General features: G+C 36.5%; 1 protein-coding gene across 2 annotated transcripts; it reads right to left on the bottom strand.

Annotated features, from left to right (window-relative positions):
* LOC113234676 (loricrin) lies at nt 1-7,292 on the bottom strand. 2 transcript variants are annotated; one of them, XR_003310810.1, is made up of 3 exons: nt 7,245-7,292; nt 381-1,036; nt 1-339 (listed from the first exon to the last, which is right to left on the bottom strand). XR_003310810.1 is itself a non-coding variant. In XM_026470108.1 (2 exons), the coding sequence occupies exons 1-2, from the start codon at nt 7,260-7,262 to the stop codon at nt 440-442; spliced, it is 615 nt and encodes a 204-aa protein (XP_026325893.1). In that variant the 5' UTR covers nt 7,263-7,292; the 3' UTR covers nt 1-439. The 2 variants fall into 2 exon arrangements, 1 of the variants encoding a protein (XP_026325893.1); XM_026470108.1 differs by having other exon boundaries at nt 1-1,036.
* Nucleotides 7,293-20,477: the final 13,185 nt, after the last annotated feature.

The raw sequence follows: 20,477 nt of genomic DNA, 5'->3' as shown, positions 1-20,477 counted from the left end.
GTGACAAAATGTATTTATTTTTTGTAAATAAAACATACTTATAATAAAAAATTAAGCTAATCTTAACGATAAACTTTATACAATACAAGTTTTGAGCGCAGCGGCGAGCCACTTCGTCCTTTGTGGACTGGCAAACTCGCCTCGAGGAGCACTACACTGATTGGTAGTGGCGGGATCGGGGCGAGTTTGCCATGACCATTGACGCCTGACTGGCCGCCGCGCTTCGCAACCCGTGTGCGTGCACAGTCGCAAGCGTTGACCGATAGAGGCGGCGAGACAACGGCCGGGTGATCGGCATCACCTACATTGTACGTGGCTGCCGACCAATTTGTATATACATTCGAGCCCACCCGGGGATGTTACGAGCGCGCCCGAATTATTTCGATCATCCGAACGGTGCAGTAATTTGGTTCGGAAGCTATTTGGTTGGAAAATTAGTTTAGAAGGGGGCGCCGTAGCTACCGGAGGGAGTGCGCGCGGGCGCACCATATGAGGAAGAGGGGCCAGAGGGGTAGCCGCCAGAAGAGCCACCGGACTGCTCGAACTGGGCGACCTGGATAGCTTGGCGGACATCTTCTAGGTTGATGCCGACAACACGGCCACCAGAGGGAGGGCCGTAGGAGGAGGAGGGAGCACCGTAGGAGGAGGATGGAGCGCCATAAGAAGAGGATGGAGCACCGCCGCTGTAGCCACCTCCGAAGCCAGATCCAGATGAAGATTGGGATTCTTCTTTGAGAAGGATCTGGCGGACTTGTTCAAGGAGCTGGGGATCGACATTCTGGCCTTCGGAGGTTTGGTGTCCTGAGGACACAGCACGGTAGCCGCCACCGCCGCCGCTCAGGCCTCCGCTGTAGCCACCGCCACCGCCGCCGCTGTATCCGCCACCGCCGCCGCTGTATCCACCGCCGCCGCCGCTGTATCCACCGCCGCCGCCACTGCTGTACCCACCGCCGCCGCCGCCGCCTGACGGGCGGTTGTAGCTGTAACCGGATGGGGGCTCGGCGCTGGCGCACGCCACCAACGCAAGGGCTATGCACTGTTGACAATGAAGGAATTTGTTCAAGCATGATTGTATCAAAACAAGTAATAATTTTCTACAGGTCAAAACAGCTACCTCACTGTTTCTACTTTCCATTCTAATGTTTGTTTGTCAATCCATTCGTAAGTGCATATGTAAATAAAACGCTACCGTTACGTCATGGCTATAGTACATCGTTGTCTTTGCCTCTGTCGTATTTTTATACCTCTTCAATATGTTATATGAAAGTGTAATTCACTATTTTCGACTCAGGTAGGGTTCGTGGTCAAGTTATCGTATTGATAATTGGACGTAGTTAAACAAAAAGGATCCAATGCACGTCCAGTCACTTTCGAGATATGGCAGTTTGAAGTTTAAAAGTGTTCCTCACTCTTGTCTTCTTTTCAAAACTTATTGTATGTCATGTAACTCCAGAGATATTTATTTATATTTATATGTTGGATTTTTTTTGCTTATCTAAGAGGTTAGACTTTAGAAACCTTTTGGTACATATAACTAATTTTTTGATAATTTCGTGGATTGGATCCTTTTTGTTTAAATACGTCCAATTTATTATATTTTAGGTTTTAAACAGTATTTTTTTGAGGTATAACTCTTGTAATCATATGAACTTTGAAGTAAGGCAATGAAAATGTATAAGTAATCCTATTTAGCCCGAAGGCAGAGATTCTCTAGAAATAAATTTTGATACAAACAATTGAACTTAGAGTGAAAGTGAAAGAGCAAAGGTGGGAGGTCAGCAGGAACAAAATGCCGTGGTTGCGTCACAGATGCACCAGCAACGGTGGGAACGTGACACTTTGAATCACCCCTTAGAAACCCATTACATGACTGGCATATATTACAAACTTGTTTTATAAGTAGCATTGGCGACTAAAATGGTTATTCTAACGAAACTGTAAGTGCTCAACCAGTATGAATTAATGAATTAGACATACATTGCTACCTTTATACAATAACCTATATTTTGAACCTAAGCTCACAGCGACGAGTAGAGCAAGCGAAACTTTCTCTTGAATAAAGCACTCATCTTCTTACGTTAAAAGAAGATGGTTGCTTTATGGGTGCTTCGATAAAGTTTCATTTGCTCTACTTGTCACCATGTGCTAGGTTCAAAATCATTGTATTCCATAATACTGCGTCATTGTATAAATGCAGCGACATAATGAAGAAAGAAGATATGTTCCTATTTTGTCGAATGAACCAGTCCACGTTTGTTTACCTAACGATAAGTTACGATGGTCGAGTAATGTAACTTATTATCCGCGCATTAAGTGACCTATGACTGTAATGCAGGAAGACATCTTATGTAATGTTAGTAATAAAATGCGTGAACTGTCTCGTCAAACAGTTAATTTCGTCAGATTGTAATTTGAGGTATGTTACACTGTAATCGCGATTGGTGAAGTAGATATAACGAACATTATATTGATAGAATCGCAAGAAAATAATAAAATAATAGTGAAACAAGACAAGTCTTCGAGTTATTCGTTACTCAAAATAATGTTTTGGAAATAACCCACTTTAATGAATGTGTAGATTTTGTTGCATGGTTGCAATATATTTCGTGATTGCCTTCCGGCATTCAAAAGTCATTTAATACGACGTTTTTAACTATTTTCAACATTATCTCTTTAGTCTTTAATTATGCTTTATTTTGAACCAACTTCAAATAAAAGAGGAGGTTTAGCTATACTTTTTGTGTGTACTATGTTACGTTGTTATCCCGACATTCGTGGACCGATTTCGATGATATTTATTTGTTGGAAAGGGGTTACCTCAGTTGTGGTCCCATTAAAATCTTGAAAAAAATATTTCACCTCTAAGGGTGGCAAATTAGGAGATGAATCCGGGTTATTATATTCAACCCAGTTTCCGTTAACAGATTTGAATAAAACTTGGCAAATAGATGTAATTCCACACATTTTATTACACTACTTCCAACGATTTAATACTTGTTTGTAACATTACTGCTGTTAATCTGTTTTCTGTAATCGGTACTATTAGAATAAAAATAACACGGAGTATCGCAGACAGCTAAATGTTTAATTCTAGTTTATAGTTCAAACGTGTCAAAGAGATAAAGAAGTCTGAAGTGCTGTATCTGTTAATGTACCTGCATTACCTATAAATTTACTCATTATGAAAACGATTTTAAAGGTACCGGACTCCAAAGTAATATTTAAATAATATTGCCATCATCATCATCATCAACTCGGAGTTGAGCAACAAACGTTACAGTTTCAAGCTGAGATTACCTATCAAGTAATCAAGCCTACGCTTCCTTCTTAACTTTCGTCACTCTTTAATCACATGGTTGTAAAATTGCGCGATATGATCCAACGAACTATGGCCCAGGCGTTGCGTCACGAAATTTCTTCCACCGGAACTCACGATTTTACCATTAGAGCTTTAATATCTCTGATTTTACTATTGTTGACTGTGTGCATAATGACATATAATAGGTCTGCATGAACTTTTTTGTTTCTTCTGCAAGCTCGTTAACAATGTCGAATTTTGTTGCAGTAGTATAAGAAGTTTATATGCCATCTGAATTATTTAGTTTTTTTTAAATATTCAAACTAATGGGGTCGTATGTGAATGCGTTTTATAAATTTGGTGATTTACATGTATGCTCTGTTGCTTCATTTGATTATGCTTTTAGATTGTTTCACTGTTCTTTTATCTTAAGATGCACAGTTAAAACTTTTAAGTTGTGCTAAGAATTTAAATTACAAAAAAATATATATACTTGAAATTCTAATTGCAGTAACGTATTCTTTTACCGAAATTGAAATGCGTTTAGAAATTTAAATCGAATGTGTTTAGAATTAGAATCGAGCGATTGCGTTAGAGACCCCACTAGGAATATTGACAGGATTAAATTCTTTGAAGACGGCCGCGTTGAACAGATGGTTAACTAGTAGGAGGTCGTATAAACTAACCTTCGTAAAAGGCCTAAAGCGATAGTTGTTTTCATGATTGCTTTAGATGGGCAGTAAACCACGGTAGACGATAACATAAAATTTATTAGTTGACGAGATCGTAAAGATTGCTACTCAAATGAAGACTTACTTTGTACAAGATAGGGTATATGGAAGGGAGAAACTGGTCGATAGATTTAAAGAGTCCAATTATCAGCCGCGATAAAACTGTATGTTCAAGGAAACTTAAAAAATCCTTAAACTGAAAGGAAGCACTGCCGCAAGCATGGTCGACTGCTTAGAAAATGTACTGAAAGACAAAAGTAAAATAAATGTGAAGAGAGGACAGACGTCTGTCTGTAGCATCATTAGTATTTACCATGCGAATAATAGAAATGACAAATGATAGCTAGCGTGTAACCATTACAGCTATCCATACGTCTGTCACACGATTGTACGAGTAAGAACCATTTTCAGTTTGTGTTCGATACGTTGTTTGATATTATAACAGGTGATTAAATTTTGTTTTTTCTTTATGCGTTGTTGGTTCGCAAAGACGGGCAAATGAGACATTCAATTTGAATAGGGCACAAATTACTATTGAATATTAGAAAATCAAGTGAATGCTGGCAGAAGTTACGAGCATTGAGTTTCTAAAGACTGTCTATAGCAGTTGTACCACGCATGTTGCTTTGGTATTTACAAAGTGATTTAAATGAACTAACACATGTAGCACTGTTTGTTTATGATAGTTATGAGCACAACATATTTAAACATCAATTTGGTTGTACGGTGTAACAAAATTTCAATAGACTGTTGACAATCTCTTTATGTAATATTTAGTTAAATATAAGCAGCGAAGATTTATTATGACATAATCAAATGGTTTAAAACGATAGATACTCAAGTGTCATCGAAACCATTACAGGTATCGGTACGTTGTAATTCTTATATTATTTTTTGTATAATTTTAGTTCTTGATTTTTCAATACTGACTTTTGTGAAGAACTACAATTTGTTATGGAGATACTTTTAGATTTTACTTTTAGATTTACTTTTACGATAATGGTCGTTGTAGGACTGGACATTGCGGGATTTTAAATCATGAAGCAAGGATATTTAGATACAATGGATATTTTAATATACTAAGACCGTGTAAAATTTTTAGATCTCTCTCAGTAGACATTTTTATTTGTAATCTGTAAAAAATCTAGGCAGTTTATGATTCCAGATGTAGGTACGACATAGTTTATATTAAAAATCATGCAGTAAAAGCAAAAATTTCAAAACAAAATGGATTATAATATTTGAGATTTTTGCATTGTATGGTAATGAGACGAATTGTAACACAGAAGATTGGAAGGTATAAGTTGGACAGAAAGGAAAACTATCAAGGAAGCATTGTGAAGAGTGTAGGAAAATAGAAGCTTGTTAAAAACTACAGATAACTGAAAGAGAAAAATGTTTGTGCATTTAACACGTTACGATAGTTTTCTTAGAAGAAGAGAGGCTGCGGAAGACCTAGACGAAGTTACTTGGATCAGATAAGGGAAAACGTTATCGTCTCTTTTAAGTAGATAATTACATATGTTTGGCGATTAGAGCCCACCCCACCGACAAGAGTAAAGCTCTTAAATAAGAAGAAGAAACGACAAAAAAAAATCATTATTTGTAAACGTAAATTGAATGTACGACGGAAAGAAAATAAATACTAAATAAAAAAATCATAATGCCGATTTCACTTGTATAAATTACGCTATTAAAATACTACATCATAATTTTTAGGTTTATAATGAATTCTCAAATAACGTACTTGGTAACTTTTATGGCTGTAAAAGTTTTATGGAGTCGTGTAAAAGTGAGAAGTGGGTCGTAATTCGTAATGTCCTATGTAAATTGCGAATTGTACGGATAAATCGCGTAAGCTCACACTAATCTAAGTAGCCACGTAGTGACCTGTGACCCTACGCACTAATGGCAGATCAACGGTTGCCACACTGCCGGCGAAGGGAAGATGCCTTGCGCAAGTCTTGCCCCATGTTGTTGCTTTAATGTGTAATTTATTGATAATGTAATTGCTTTGAAAATCGTAATATTATTGATGCTGTATGTGTAAATAAGCAAGCATATACCTATTGATTTTATTATTTATCCTTTTACATCTATTGATTTTATTATTAATACTTTTATATCTGCTGATTTTATTGTGTATTTTATGCCTATTTATTTATTGGAAAATGTCATGATGTAGTAATTTTTGCCGACGTTCCACGTGACATTTTCTGGAAACCAAATGCAATTTTGACTATTGGGTGAAACAACGCCTTGTCATTTTTACATTCTTTTTACTATACAGTACTGCTTCAATATGGGTCTGCTAGGGCTATGTAGTTTTTACACCATATCGTGCTAATATTATAAATTACATTTTTCTTAATAAATTTTCCAATCGCAACACTTTTATATAAAACATTTAAGTTTACTGAGTGAATGAATATATTTTCGCTTTATAACCTTACACTATCTGGTTTTTAATTATTATGGAGAGTAATTTGACATATTTTAGGTTAATGTGTCTTGACTTAGAGTCAAATAAACTCTGAAATAAGTTATCTTTTATTATATTAAAAAGTTTTTTGGCTGAACCTATAATAAAACCAATCGATAAATATCCAACTAAAACTTCGAAGTTTCGAATTCGAAGTTTTTAGCGCTGAAAGTTGTTATTCAATGGGTGATCATAGCATGAGCCATTGTTTGGATGAAAGCGTATTCTAATAAGAACCACGATTGATATGAGAAGATTGCGTGATGTAGATTATCCCGTGTGAATTTTACATTTGAAGATACAATAGAATTGATTCTTTAGAATAAAATAGCGGCTGGAAGCGAGAATTTATAGGGTTGATTTTTAATTGCCATCATTTTTGGATATGATCGTATTTATGTAATATAATGTCACCGAAAACAATCTTGGTCGGTCGGTAATTGAGTACTTGGAAATAACAGTTTAATAACTTTGATAAAGTAAGAGATAGAATCGATCAATCCATATCGACAGCGTTCAAAATTGTCCCCCAGGTCGGAAATCAACTGGAAGTGCACGAAATCCAGAAAAAGGACACACTTAAAAATTACACGGATTTTAAAAGTAGGATCCAATTATGCACTTTTGATTTTCGAGCATGTCACAAGCACTTGTAAATATCACTTGGGTACACTACACGGGCACTGGTTGCGGACTCTACTGCGGGCTATTGCGGACTATTTTGCGGACTTACCGCTACGAAGGCTCTCATGATGCTTAGTGATGGGTAACTTCGGGTGGTGGCGAAGTAATGTGATGATGTTGCTCGCCATCACGATATATACCTAAACAGAGGCTGAGAGGGGAGGAGAAAGGACGGCCATTGCACAAGCAAGGGAGATGCTCATCCGAAGAGGAAGTTTTATCTAATTGAGGTGCATCACGCTATTTTTTTTTCGACTGATAAGGTCAATAGGTTGTCAAAGGTAATTTTTGTAAAGACGCGTGCGATTTCTGAACTCAAGAGTTAAAATTTGCATATGTCGAGCATTAACACGTTAATTCGTTTGAATGTAGACTGTAAACAAATGATGTTAGTAATTCTAAACTATTTAAAATTTGAGTTATCACTTAAGATGATTACCAACTTCGTAACGATGTAGAAAGCTAAAGAAAAGTGAAACTTTGTTCCTGGTTAATGTAAAAAGTTGGGGAAATTAAAAAGTGAAAACACATAAATAACAGTGAGTTCAATACACAGTAATGGTAGTTGATTATAACTACAATATTTTTTTAAATATTTCACTAGAATTTCATATTTAAGTGGAATTGTGCCGAATAGCGTTTTCATTGTCATTATTAACACTTTAGTGTTACCTATTTCAGCCGACAAGCCGTAATATTTCTTTTTTATTATCATATCAAGTGACGGGACGAACAAGTCGTGCTCCTGATGGTAAGCTACACGCCTGTCCAGAACAGTTGCAGTGCAACTCAAAGCTTTAAATCGCAAAGACAGCAGAAAGCTGAGGGACACTGCCACTGCGCCCATCACCCTAAGACATGAGTTGACAAGTCCCATGTGCCTGTCATTTCACCAACACCCTTACCCTTCTGAACCGGAGCGCAGTAATGCTCACATTACTGCTTAGCAGCAGAAATAGGTAAGGTGGCAGTACTTCCCTGGACGAACTCTTTCACAAGGAGCTGCTAATAAGAGCATCACTGTTTTCCGGTTTTGAAGGATGGGGGCGCTGGTGAAATTACAGGCACATAGGACTTGTCAACTTATGTCTCAGGGTGACAGGCGCAGCAGTGGCAATACACCTGAGAGCTTTGCGATTTAAAGTTCTAAGTGACACTGCAACTGTATGCTGCAGGCGTGTCGCTTACCACCAGGTGCATGACTTGTTGTCCCATCACTTGATACCACAAAAAAAAAACAATTCTTTCTGCACAAAAACAAAACTTGGTTTACATTTAGTATACCTAGGAGTAAAATTATTTTAGAATTAAAATACACACTTGAACTTGGCTCAACCCACGGCTCTGTTTGAAAGACGTGTGTTTGAATAAATTTATGACACATATCAAAGTTTACGATCGTCTTGACAGAGCAATTTTGTAATCTAAAAGAGACACAAGATATATATCATAATAGACCTAGTGTCATAAATTAGTTAACATATCAATTAATTAGTTATATTTTTATAATTATTAATACAAAGATCAACCTTTAAGAAAAAAATCCTTCGATATGGCTGGATTCGAACCAGCGTCTACCAGCAAACCGTGCCACGGTTGCTAACGCGATGCTAACTAAGCCTTTGTATCAATAATTATAACAAACTAGTGGAGTAATTTTACATAAATAATTGAATATCGTGGTGGTCAAACATATTAACGTTTAATAAACTTAAAAATTATATTTTTCTAATTATTATAACTGATAATAGAAAAAGATAATATATAAATTATTATTTATTAGTATTTTATTATTTTGATTTTGTTTTATTTTTGATTTTAGATTAAATTTTTTTTCCTATGTTTTAATTGTATGTTTTTTAATTTTATTACTGATTTTATTATAGTGTTTTATTATGTAAATGTGGGACTACATTCCTGAAATAAAAATTATTATTATTATAAATAGAAAAACGCCAGAAACGCAAGTAAATCTCGAACGCCGCAGAAAAGTGGCCTGCTTTTCGGTTTTCCATCGGACACATTTCGGACAGTGTGCTCAGGAACTTTTGAATTTCGTTCCAGTTTCGGCCGACGAAAGTCCGGGATACTCCATTCTGATGTCATTGATATACAACCCATTCGCACGAATTGCTTTAATTTCTCCTTCCTAATGCGTACGCTAAGACAACGGAATATACAACCAATAAGTGACGCACAATTTAAGACTATTCAAGGATAAAATGAATAGATATTTTTTAGACAAACGCATACAATCGTCATGGTCATGAGTCAGATCATCGCTCATCTTCAGTTGAGATTGTACCCAAGTGTATATCTATATGTGTATCTATATGTAGCATGTATATATTAAAATGTATGGCAAATTTTTTTGCGAACATTGATATTTCTAGTACTCTTACTTCAGGTAGTCCCATGTAGACTTTTAATCTTTACCAGAAATAGTTTACAAGGTTTCCCTTAATCTTTTGAAAGAGTTCGTCCAGGGAAGTACTGCTACCTTACTTTATTTCCGCCGCCAAGCACTAATGTGACAATTACTGCGTTCCAGTTTTGAAGGGTAAGGGTGCTGTAGGGCTAGTACGACAGCGCGCGACTAACGCGAGAGCGATATAAAGCACGGGATCTCTATGCGAGAATAGTCGCATCTCGCACTTTATGTCGCTCTCGCGCAAGTTATGCCCTGTTGTGCTAGCCCTACTGGTGAAATTACAGGCACATGGAACTTGTCAATTTATGGCTCAGGGTGACGGCCGCAGTGTTTTCCAAAGTAGAAGATATAAGGCCATAATTTTTTTTCAGCTTCTTGTTATACCCTAGCTCCATTATTACACGAGTAACTTATAAAATAAAATAAATAAGTTAAGTAAGTTTATTTCAGACTTGGGTCCATGAAAAAGTATCAATAAACAAAAATAGTATTAAAAAATCGTAAAGGAATGTGTTAGTTCAATACAAAAATGCAAATAAAAAATAAAAATATAATTATAAAAAACTGACCTCAAAAGTTCGTGGAATTACATCTATTTGCCAAGTTTTATTGAAAGTGCGCAAAACTGATTTCATCCCCTAGTATGCCACCCTTGCAGGTGGAATATTTTCTTTAAATAAAAAAATTACAATCGAATTGCGAAACCTCCTCCTTTTTTTGAAGTCGGTTAAAAACAGAACATTCATATCTAATCAAGCAGTTCGTTATTGGATAAAGTGCAGTGACATCTATGGGGTTAACATTAGAGCGGTTCGCAAACATGCTCAGGATGCGGTTATTATAAAAAATGCTGAAATTATATTGTCGACCTCAATTTATAACGCCCAAGTTTACTTCTGAACTTTTTAAAAAAAAAGTACTTAATTAGATTGTGTTTTTTTTTGTGTATGTTATGCTATTACTCTGACACTTGTAAAGCGATTTCGATTTTTCTTTTTTTGTTTGAAAGGGGTTACTTTAGTAGTGGTCCCATACAAATTTGATGAAAATATTCCACCTCTAAGTGTAGCAGATTAGGGGATTAATCCGGTTTACGTGATTTCATCCATTTTCCTTGGCAAACAGATGTAACGAACACACCGAAATCCTTAACTTAACCCTTATCCCCATAAGCAAAACTTTTGAGTTGTTTTTTTTTAAAAAGGTATAATTATAATTTTATTAATTTATAAAATTTTCGAGTTCTTAGGTTTTCGCGATTGTTACACATAGGAAATGAAACTATTTTTCCGGATTTAAATTGTTTTTTCAAACAAATTATAAAATTTTCATGAAATCATTGAAAATCTGAATGTACCAAATTAACACGTCTCATAAAATCTTAGGTAATTTAAAATTTACACAATCATATTACTGTACTGTTAAAGTGTTTCCTCAATTTTGCTACATAACTTATTAGTTAAATGCGTAGTGTTATTAGTTTCTTTATTGGTATAATTATTACTAGTTGAATGAGTATGAAATGAAAAGTGATCTTATATTTCTTTGCCCATTAATTATCCGAAGAGAAGCCTGTAATTAGTGGTAATTGTTTAGTGAATAAATACGAGTCTCGAAATTTCTATGGTTATATTCACAAATTGCATAATTTGTGAATATAAACATAGAAATTACGAAAAAAGAAAATAGTGTTTTAATTAAAAAATTGCGTGATCAAAAAAATTGTGAAAATTCGAAATTTAATAGAAATTTTCATAATTAAAAATGTTTGTTCTTCACTATTCTACATCAATACTTTTAATATAAATTGCACTTTAGTTTGGTAAGTATAATTTTAGTAACAGAAGAGCCCCTTGTGAAATAGTTCGTCCAGGGAAGTACTGCCATTTTCCTTATTTCTGCCGCCAAAGTCCTGGTAAAATATCAGGCACATGGAACTTGTTAACTTATGTCTCAGAGTGACAGGCGCACTGTCGTATATTAACTAAAACGTGGCTAAGTAACAAGTGATTAAACATCCGTTTTAAATAGCATAAGGTAGAGCTCAAAATTCTCTATTTAGAAACAGTTAAAATAAACGAGTCGGACATATCAGAACTTACCCTAATTATATACATAGCTAAAGTATCATTAAACAATTTCAATATTCTAAGACTAGGTTATGGTCTTTTGATATCTCAAAAATTCTTGTGTCACATAGCCGCGTTTTGTGTGGTAGTGTCCTTCAGATCTATGCGCTTTAAAGCTCTGAGTGGCACAGCAATTTCTGTTGCCTATAGAAATAGCCTAACTTAGCACCAGGCACCCGAATTGTTCGTCCCGTCCATTGACTTACAATTATATGGACGTCGGGTCCGAGCTAAAAAGTGTCCGAACTTATAGGGCGTTAAAATCGTCAGACAGACAGAGCGTCATTCACGCTTTAGTCTTCGTTTCTTCGACTGACTGCGAAGCAAGCAAAATTAGACAGTACTGCGATGACATTACAATTTAAATTCAACGTTTTAGCTTTTTCATATTCCTTTACATGTCGCTACGTTTAAATAGGTTGACTTGGGACATTTTTTTCGTGGTTTTTGGATTAGACCCGTCGTCCATTTATTTGTAAGTCAATGGTCCCGTCACTTGGATCCAAGAAAAAACAATTGGTAGGTATATAGTCTATATTATGTCAAATACAAAAGCTCAAAGTTATTTCTTAAGAATAATGTAGACATTCATGTAATCATTCTAAAAATAAAGTCATTAATTCGTTATCTTCAAATGTATCCATCATTGTGTAAGTAGATAATTTTAAGACACTATATGCATATTCATAAAGTTTGTGAAGATCGTAATTAGATATCTACTCGGTCAGTGGGTCGACGAAAAATAATTGTTGAGATTAGAACAGATAAGATGTATGGAAAGTGACAAGCCACCTCTTGACACTTCCTGGTAGGTCACTAGTATATGGAATGACTTGTCTCCTCCTTTAAACTTCCGCAAGTTAAGAGTTAAGAATGGCAGTGTCTCAGTTGTTGTTGTCATTAAGATGAAATGTTCCCACTGGCTGCTTCACAAGCATTCAGAGTTTATCCAGGGCAATACTACCACCTTACCTATTTCTGCCGCCAATCAGTAATGTCTGCATTACTCTGTTCCGGTTTTGAACGGTAAGGGTGCTAGTGAAATTACAGGCACATGGGACTGTCACTTTATGTCTCAGGGTGAAGGGCGCAGTGGCAGTGCACCTCAGATCTTTGCGATTTAAAGCTCTTGGTGGTACTGCAACTGTTATGGATATGCGTGCAACTTACCACCATGCGCACGACTTGTTCGTCCCGTCACTTAATATTATAAAAAAAGCATTCCCAGGATACAGTGGCGTAGCATTGATTTTTCCGCCCGGGCCAACATTAAACAATTACAAAAGTATGATTATTAATATAAACATCAAACACACTGAAAATGACCATGCTGCACCGTAGCATTGCTCTTACCAACTGAGCCGCAGGTCAAGTTACCGCTCTGTCGAAATTCTCCTATGTGTTTTTATTATACATCTTTGTACTAGCTTTCGGCATTCGTCGCCGCTAGTGACTTCTAGTGAGAGATTTTTTGATAAACCTCACCGCAGCCGGTATCTTTACAGATACCTTAACTGACGTAGATGTCGCTTTTTGATAAAATGTATTATTGAGATTTTTTCTGAAACAACTCCACTAGTTTTGTTATGATTATTAAACAGATCGAACTCATAGAAATTTTTTTTTTCGACCCGATGGGACTTGAACCTAAATTGAAGTCGAAATTCTCCTGTGTTTCTGTAGTAGATCTTTGGCATTCGTTGCCGCTAGTGACATCTAGTGAGAGATTTTTGAAAAACTTTTGATAATTAAAAGTTTTTGATCAATTATTACAAAAGTAGTTCGGGTTAGCTCGGCTCGATCGTGTTTTTATGTTCGCCTGCCGTCGCTATCTTTGTGTTGTTCAGGATATCGTTTTCTCAAATAGTAGAATTCATTTTCTAATTTAAAGAAAAAACCCGATGCCATGGCCCCTTCTCCACCCGCCACGCTACGCTACTCCAGGACAAAAGTTGTTTTCATTTGTGCCTTATGCGCTGTGTTATTGGATTTTAAATGTCGATTTTGAATAGTCATGTGTGTGTGTGTTTGTTACTTTTTATTGTGGTTCTCGCTATTACGGTATATAAATAATAAAAGCAATAGCTAGCTTACATACAGTCCCACTGCTGGGCACATACTATAGTTCCCACGTGGGACCAATGCGGATTGTTGTCTTCACACACATCTTTTAAATTTCTTTGCAGATGTGTCCAGGTTTCCTTGTTCCTTCACCGAAAAGCTCATAACTCCCGATTCTTTTGAGGTCAAGCCATTAAGTTACCACAGCTTGTTTTTACGCTCTACGGTCTATGATGAGTAACTGTGAGGGACATAGTCTCTTGTAGTTGAATCATAGATCCATTTGATATGTTTGTTTTATTATTTGATTTGTATTTCCTTTATTTTAGTGCCTCTATGATCTACCTATACGAGTGTAATCTATGCCTTATATTTATATTTCCGTTATTTTATTGTATTGCAAGTGAAATAGAGAACTTTTATTTTGATTTTTAAATTGAAACGTGCGGAGAATTTCATTTTCGTGTTCATTTTAGAGCTATGAAAGAAATATCTTGTTCCGTGCAAATCCTAATTAATACGCCTATAGTGCAAATGTAAGTCTAGATCCACGCCTTTCGAAAGTCGTCGGTATAATTTTGGCACTTACCGTTTCATCCAATCAGAGTTCGCTATCTTGCCATTGGTAGAGCACAACTCTGTTGCAAAACAGTGATCACTGATTGGAGGATTTTGGAAAACACCGAAATTTTGTGACTGACATAGACCACATAAATACTAGAGTGACTGAAGTTCGGTAGGTGTGGCGCTTGGCTGCGCTAAGTAGAGCGAAGCGACAGTATCGCTTTGATTTATCACTCCGCATTCGATACATTTGGACAGACATTTTCATCTGATACCGGATAAAACTGCATAATAAAAATGAAACATGACAAAGTTGATTGTAAACAACAATTGAAGTAACAGTGAAGCACAGACCTATAAATACTAGTTTCTTCCATGCAATGAAGTAAGGCATACTACGACAAGGGATATTTTAGTAGCAGCAGAGTTCTTTATGAAAATGTTCGTTCAGGGAAATACTGTTTCTGCCGCCAAGCTGTAATGTGAGCATTAGGGCGTTTAAGTTTTGATAAGTAAGGTAAGGTGCCATTCCAGGCACATAGGACTTTTCAACACATGTCGCAAAGATCTGACGGACACTGCTACTTTACTTAAGATTTAAAACTCTGAGCGGCAAAGCAACTGTTATGGACAGGTGTGTCACTTGCCACCAGGTGCGCGACTTGTCCGTCCCATCACTTGGTATTGTAAGGGTCGTAGCCGTGGGTTAGCGTAGTGAGAGGCACATTTCAACGAGAAAAGAGGAAAATAAACATAAATAAAATTTTTATTACGTGTATTCAGATCTATAGAGATCGAAACTTTTTCTAGAACAACCAAGATATTATTTTTTTACAAACCTATTTTTTATATTATTCTAAATGCAAACCTACATTCATTCAGCCAGTTCTAATACAAATCATACTGCCTAGTCTACATCCCTCCTCCTCACAACTGGAGGGGGGAACTTCCCTAGCTAGTGCCTTACCTGTGATAGGAAAATTCACATAGGTGATCATTCTTTACTACAGGCTAGCCACACACTGCTCGGAAGCCGTTATACCACTAAAAAAAAATAAAACTGCCGAGGAGGCTATGGCTTTAATGTGCCAAAACCTATCTAAAAGGACAGATTATGATCACTCCCTAAGCAATCAATTCAAATATATTTACTCTTTGCCTAATCTAGCTATTTGGGTATCGTAGCTAAACCAAGATATTCTTTTTTTATAATCCTATTTTTTTAATATATTTCTAAATACAAACCTACATTCATTCAGTCAGTTCTAATACAAATCATACTGCCTAGTCTACAGTATCAAAAACTTATTGCTCCTGGGAAAAAAATTACGTGTACCATAGTCCAAAAACTAGATAAAACTTTAACAGGATCTTGAGCTATCATGAACTTAGAAGCAGCAAAATGTCAAATGAGTAATACTCGGTAAAAATGAAAAGTCAATGTCAAGTATGAAGCTTCATTCGCATCACGCATCTTTTCATTTGATCGAGTATTACGACAGTATTTGTTTCGGACGAGAGTAGTTCGAGTGTGGGTGAAGGACGTATATCGCACTTACAATATGTCGTACCCTTGGTATATATACTTACCTTGGTGTATTTGTTACCTGCATTACTGAAGAAAATGAGTGAGGAATATATATGTAATTATCAAAACAACAAACACTATAAATCATACATTAAGAAAAATTTTTTCAAAACAGAAGATATAAACTTTATTTTGTAAATTGCGTAATTGTTATTATATGACATTTATGTACACATGTACATAAAAATAAGCTTACATGTGTAAGTAAGAAAGTTTTTGTACCTGTCTAGAAGTAATTAAATTAGTTTCTTAAGATTTTTTATTATCTTTACTTAAATAGACTGAACACCTTCGCCGCGGATAAAGCCGGAAGGGCTTTTGTGAGCGAAGATTGTAATTGGTAAATAAGTACTTTTCATGTATTTTGCTCAATAAAATAAAAAACAAAAAATTAATAAAGCCACGTGATCATACGTCAAAACTAAGCGTCAAAAGCGATTTTATCAGATAAAAGTCGTAATATCAACTGCATGAAACATATTATATATTACATATGACATATTATGTATAATATGTGAAATTTTACAACTCTCGTAAAATAATGCATAAAAATGATAAAAATGATAAAAATGCATATAAAAGTCACCAACCAATGTCGTTTATAGAATCCCAGCATGGCTAGCACGACAGGGAGGGATCTGTGTGAGAATAGCGGTTTATGTCGCTCTCGTGCAAAGTAAAGTTGTCATTTTGCAGATGCGGCTTTATTACAGCAATTGTACGATGTTTTGGTTAATTAAATTCGACATAACTATACTTACATGGCATAACGGCAAATATAGAAAATAAAAAGAAAAATACAATTTTTTTTAAAATTTAACTTATTTAGTTTGCACGTGGAGCGATATCAAATACCAATGGCGTCAATGAATAGCTTGTTTATGGTAAAATTATAGATGCAAGCACATTTTATTTTATAAAACTATTGGAAAGAATGTGAATCGTATGTGGGTGGAATTGAAAAATTTTGCTAATTTGGAAAGTATACTTTCGCTGTGTATAATACCGCTCTGTTAATTTACAATATTCACTATATTTACACATAAATTTACATTCAATCATATATTTACACATAAATATAGTGAATTATCTCAAAAAGTGTATTTTTTCGGAAACGATGAAAAATTATTAAAATTTATAGGTTAGAAAGAAGGTTTGAAAAAATGACTTCATATTTTTGAGTAAGGACTGTTTTGTCCAAAAGTAAGTGACATGAAGTTTGTCTTATTTTGAGTTAAGTAGAAATCTTTTAATTGTTTCTTACAATGTTCGAACGATGGATTTATTGCCGTGTAGAGAATCAAATTTTACTTTCAGAAATAGTATAAACTTGAATTTCACATATTTTGAGTTACAACACTGTTGTAGTAGCAGTGCGAATTATGTTAGAGAATAACTGTTAAGGAGCATTCAGATTGTAAAGAAAGTTCGATCAAAACGTTAGGATACTGACAAACTATGAAATACTCCTCTATGTTGTGAATAAACCGAAGATTCTCACGAAGCGTTACATTTTAACATTTATATGGCGCACGACATTGGAGAGTATTCCTCATTTGCAGATTTGTACCCTTAATGCTATGCCTAGGTCTTTTCAAGGTGAATAGGCATTATGTATAAATAGGCTTCATACTCCATCGTCGACCTCGTCGTCACTTTCCATCATGTGAGAAGGAAGTCGAATGCGAACTTATTTTACAAAAATGAAGTAATATAATAATCTAGTAGCGGTAGAGTTCCTTGTCGTCCAGAGACGTGCTGCCATTTCACCCATTTCTGCCTCTTAGCAGTAATATGAGTATTGTTGCGTTCCGGTTTTGAATGAAATTACAGGCATATGGGACTTGTGAACTTATGTCTCAGGGTGACGGGCGCAGTGGCAGTGCCCCTCAGATCTTTGCAATTTAAAGCTCTGTGTGGCATTGCAACTATTATGGAAAAGCGTGTCGCTTACCATCCGACGCAAAACTTGTTAGTCTCGTCACTTGATATCATAAAAAAAATACTGGAGCCCTATACCTAGTAGTGTAGTCATCATTTAGGCCTGACACAATCACGTTCATAATATAGGACCTTGAGAAATTGTGCTTCGAGGAAAGAACGCTTTCAATCCTTTACCTCTGCATCTATTACGTTGCGGTTTTGATCTTTGAATAACCTGTCGGTAATTGAAATATGTACGAGATTAATAAAATTGAATAACGTGATAAAACCTTCATGTTACAGAAGGTCAACATAACTTTTTGAAGACTAGAAGTCAGCCAACCCATTTGGATCTGCGAGGCGGATCGCTTAAATCCCTCTCCAAAGACATTTGTTACCGACAGTCCCATATACATATTTCTACATAAGTTTTGTTTACAGTGCCTGTCCTTATCAACCTTTTGGTTATGCGGAAGGGCATTATGACCTTTTTTGTCTAAATCTTCATTTAATTTTAGCACTTTTGTTCTAGAGAACATGCCAGTCATATTATAACCTTATTCTAATTGTCATGCGATTTACAGTAAAACTTGTTTTTTATATTATTATTACATTAGAAGTACTACGTCAACTTTCGCCGGTTTACCATGTCACACAACAATCACTATGACCTGTGCGAGGGAGCCCGCACAGGCCCTAACCCCGGATCAGCACGTTTGCACGGACTTCATCTGCCTTAGGTGAGCCGCCCCGGGTGCACGTACGGCACCCTTCCTATTTTCCAGATAGGTAGCAGAACTGTCGGCTCGCTTACTTCCCGTTGCGCTCCGCACGACTAGCGGTTGCCACCGTTGAGCCGCCGACTACCAAATCTTCTCATTGATGGCGGAGCTGTAAAGCACGCACTCTTCCCGACGCCGAATGAACGACGACTCTCCAGTTTCCCAAATCCCTACGCTGCCGGAGGGACCAGAAGATGTCTAGCTCATTCTCTACTAGCTCTTCGGGATAGTGCCGGAGATCCCAAGTTGCAGTGTCCTGCGATAATGTCCGCCTCAGGCCCTCAACTAGACCGCTACTAATGCGTTGCCAACAATGGGAGGTATACAAATTCAAGTAAGTATAATGATGATTATTACGATTTAAGTCTGGGTACGGTACGGTATGACTTATTTTCCTTTCGTTGAAATGCTCAGTATTAAAATAAAGGACGCTTTCACATAACAAATGCACGATGGACTATTAAAATTAGGTCATCCAATTTGGAAACTGGTTAAATCTGTTACTAATAAATAATAAATGATTTCAAACTAGGAAATTCCCTCTATTATAAGTGGCAGAAAAACGAAATGAATGCCGGGGACAACATTCCGAACACCCAGTGCCGGCTTTACCTATGGAACAGAGTGTGCAGCGCACGCACGCAGGGTCTTAGGGGGCGCCGAGCGCAAGCGAAGCAATCAAAAAAATCGCTTCCTAATATCTTTTATAATTGCATCATTTGCACCCGAATTTTCGATCACTGGGGAAAATGTAACTGTAGGTATCCCATTTTGATCGCATGCTTACTGTCTAGTATCTGGCACCGTCTGGTGCCTAACATGGGCTGAGTACATCCAGAGCCATCTTTTCTAGATTGATCCTAGCGGCAATCGATTCCGTAACCTCCTCTTCAAGCGCTCGTAGTGCTAGCCGCTGACCACAGAGGTCGTTAAAGAATTAAAAGTTATAAATGGCACCAGTGACTCATACGAGGAGCACGATTTTCGATAGAAATTCTCGAGCGAAAGGTAAAAGTTCAAGTTTTTTATAAATACATGAGTCGTTCAAGGCCACTACGAGTGGTTTTTAGCCAACAGCATTTTTTGGTGAATTTTTCAAACGACGTTTTATGGTTGAATTCTCTTTGGAATGACGCCCAACATAAACTTACAGACTGTACTTTAATTTTAGTTTACTTTTTAGTACAGAGTACTAAAAAAACCGACTTCAAAAGTTATTCATCCACTAGTTTGTCACTTTAAATTTAAATGGGACTACTGCGGCACCCTCCATCCAACAAAAAAAGAATCACAAAATCGGTTCACAAAATAAGTTATCGCGTAACGTATATAAAAAAATAACACCTGAATTTAGAGCCTCCTACTACTATTTCCTATTTCTGCACTCAAGCAATAATGTGAGCATTACTGCGTTCCAATTTTGAAGGGTAAGTGTGTTGGTGACAAAGGTAGTACAATAGCAGTGCCCTATTTTGTTGCACAATGTGCTATTTTTTTAATGTAAATGGACTTGCCTTCGCAAAGCAAACGTCTACGATGGAAAGAGCTCGCCCAGAAAATACCTATTCAATCGCATCTTAAAGATACTCAGATTGTATGTGCTCGGAAACGTAGTCACAACCAAGAAATTGCAGTCCTGGCTGTGCACATAATAAAAGACAATGAAAAGCGCTTAGTACGCCTGAGGGCATCAACCAAGTAGGGATGATATCGCGCCATATGTCTGAATGTAAAAAGGGGTCGGTAGAATGAGGAATGAGCTGATGCAGCTCATTCACCGAAGTATATTATGTAGATTTCAACC

Source organism: Hyposmocoma kahamanoa, unplaced genomic scaffold (assembly GCF_003589595.1).
Source record: "Hyposmocoma kahamanoa isolate Upper Pololo Valley unplaced genomic scaffold, ASM358959v1 86, whole genome shotgun sequence".
Taxonomy (NCBI): Eukaryota; Metazoa; Arthropoda; class Insecta; order Lepidoptera; family Cosmopterigidae; genus Hyposmocoma; species Hyposmocoma kahamanoa.
Note: the sequence above shows the minus strand (reverse complement) of the source record. Positions and strands in the feature narration are given on the sequence as shown.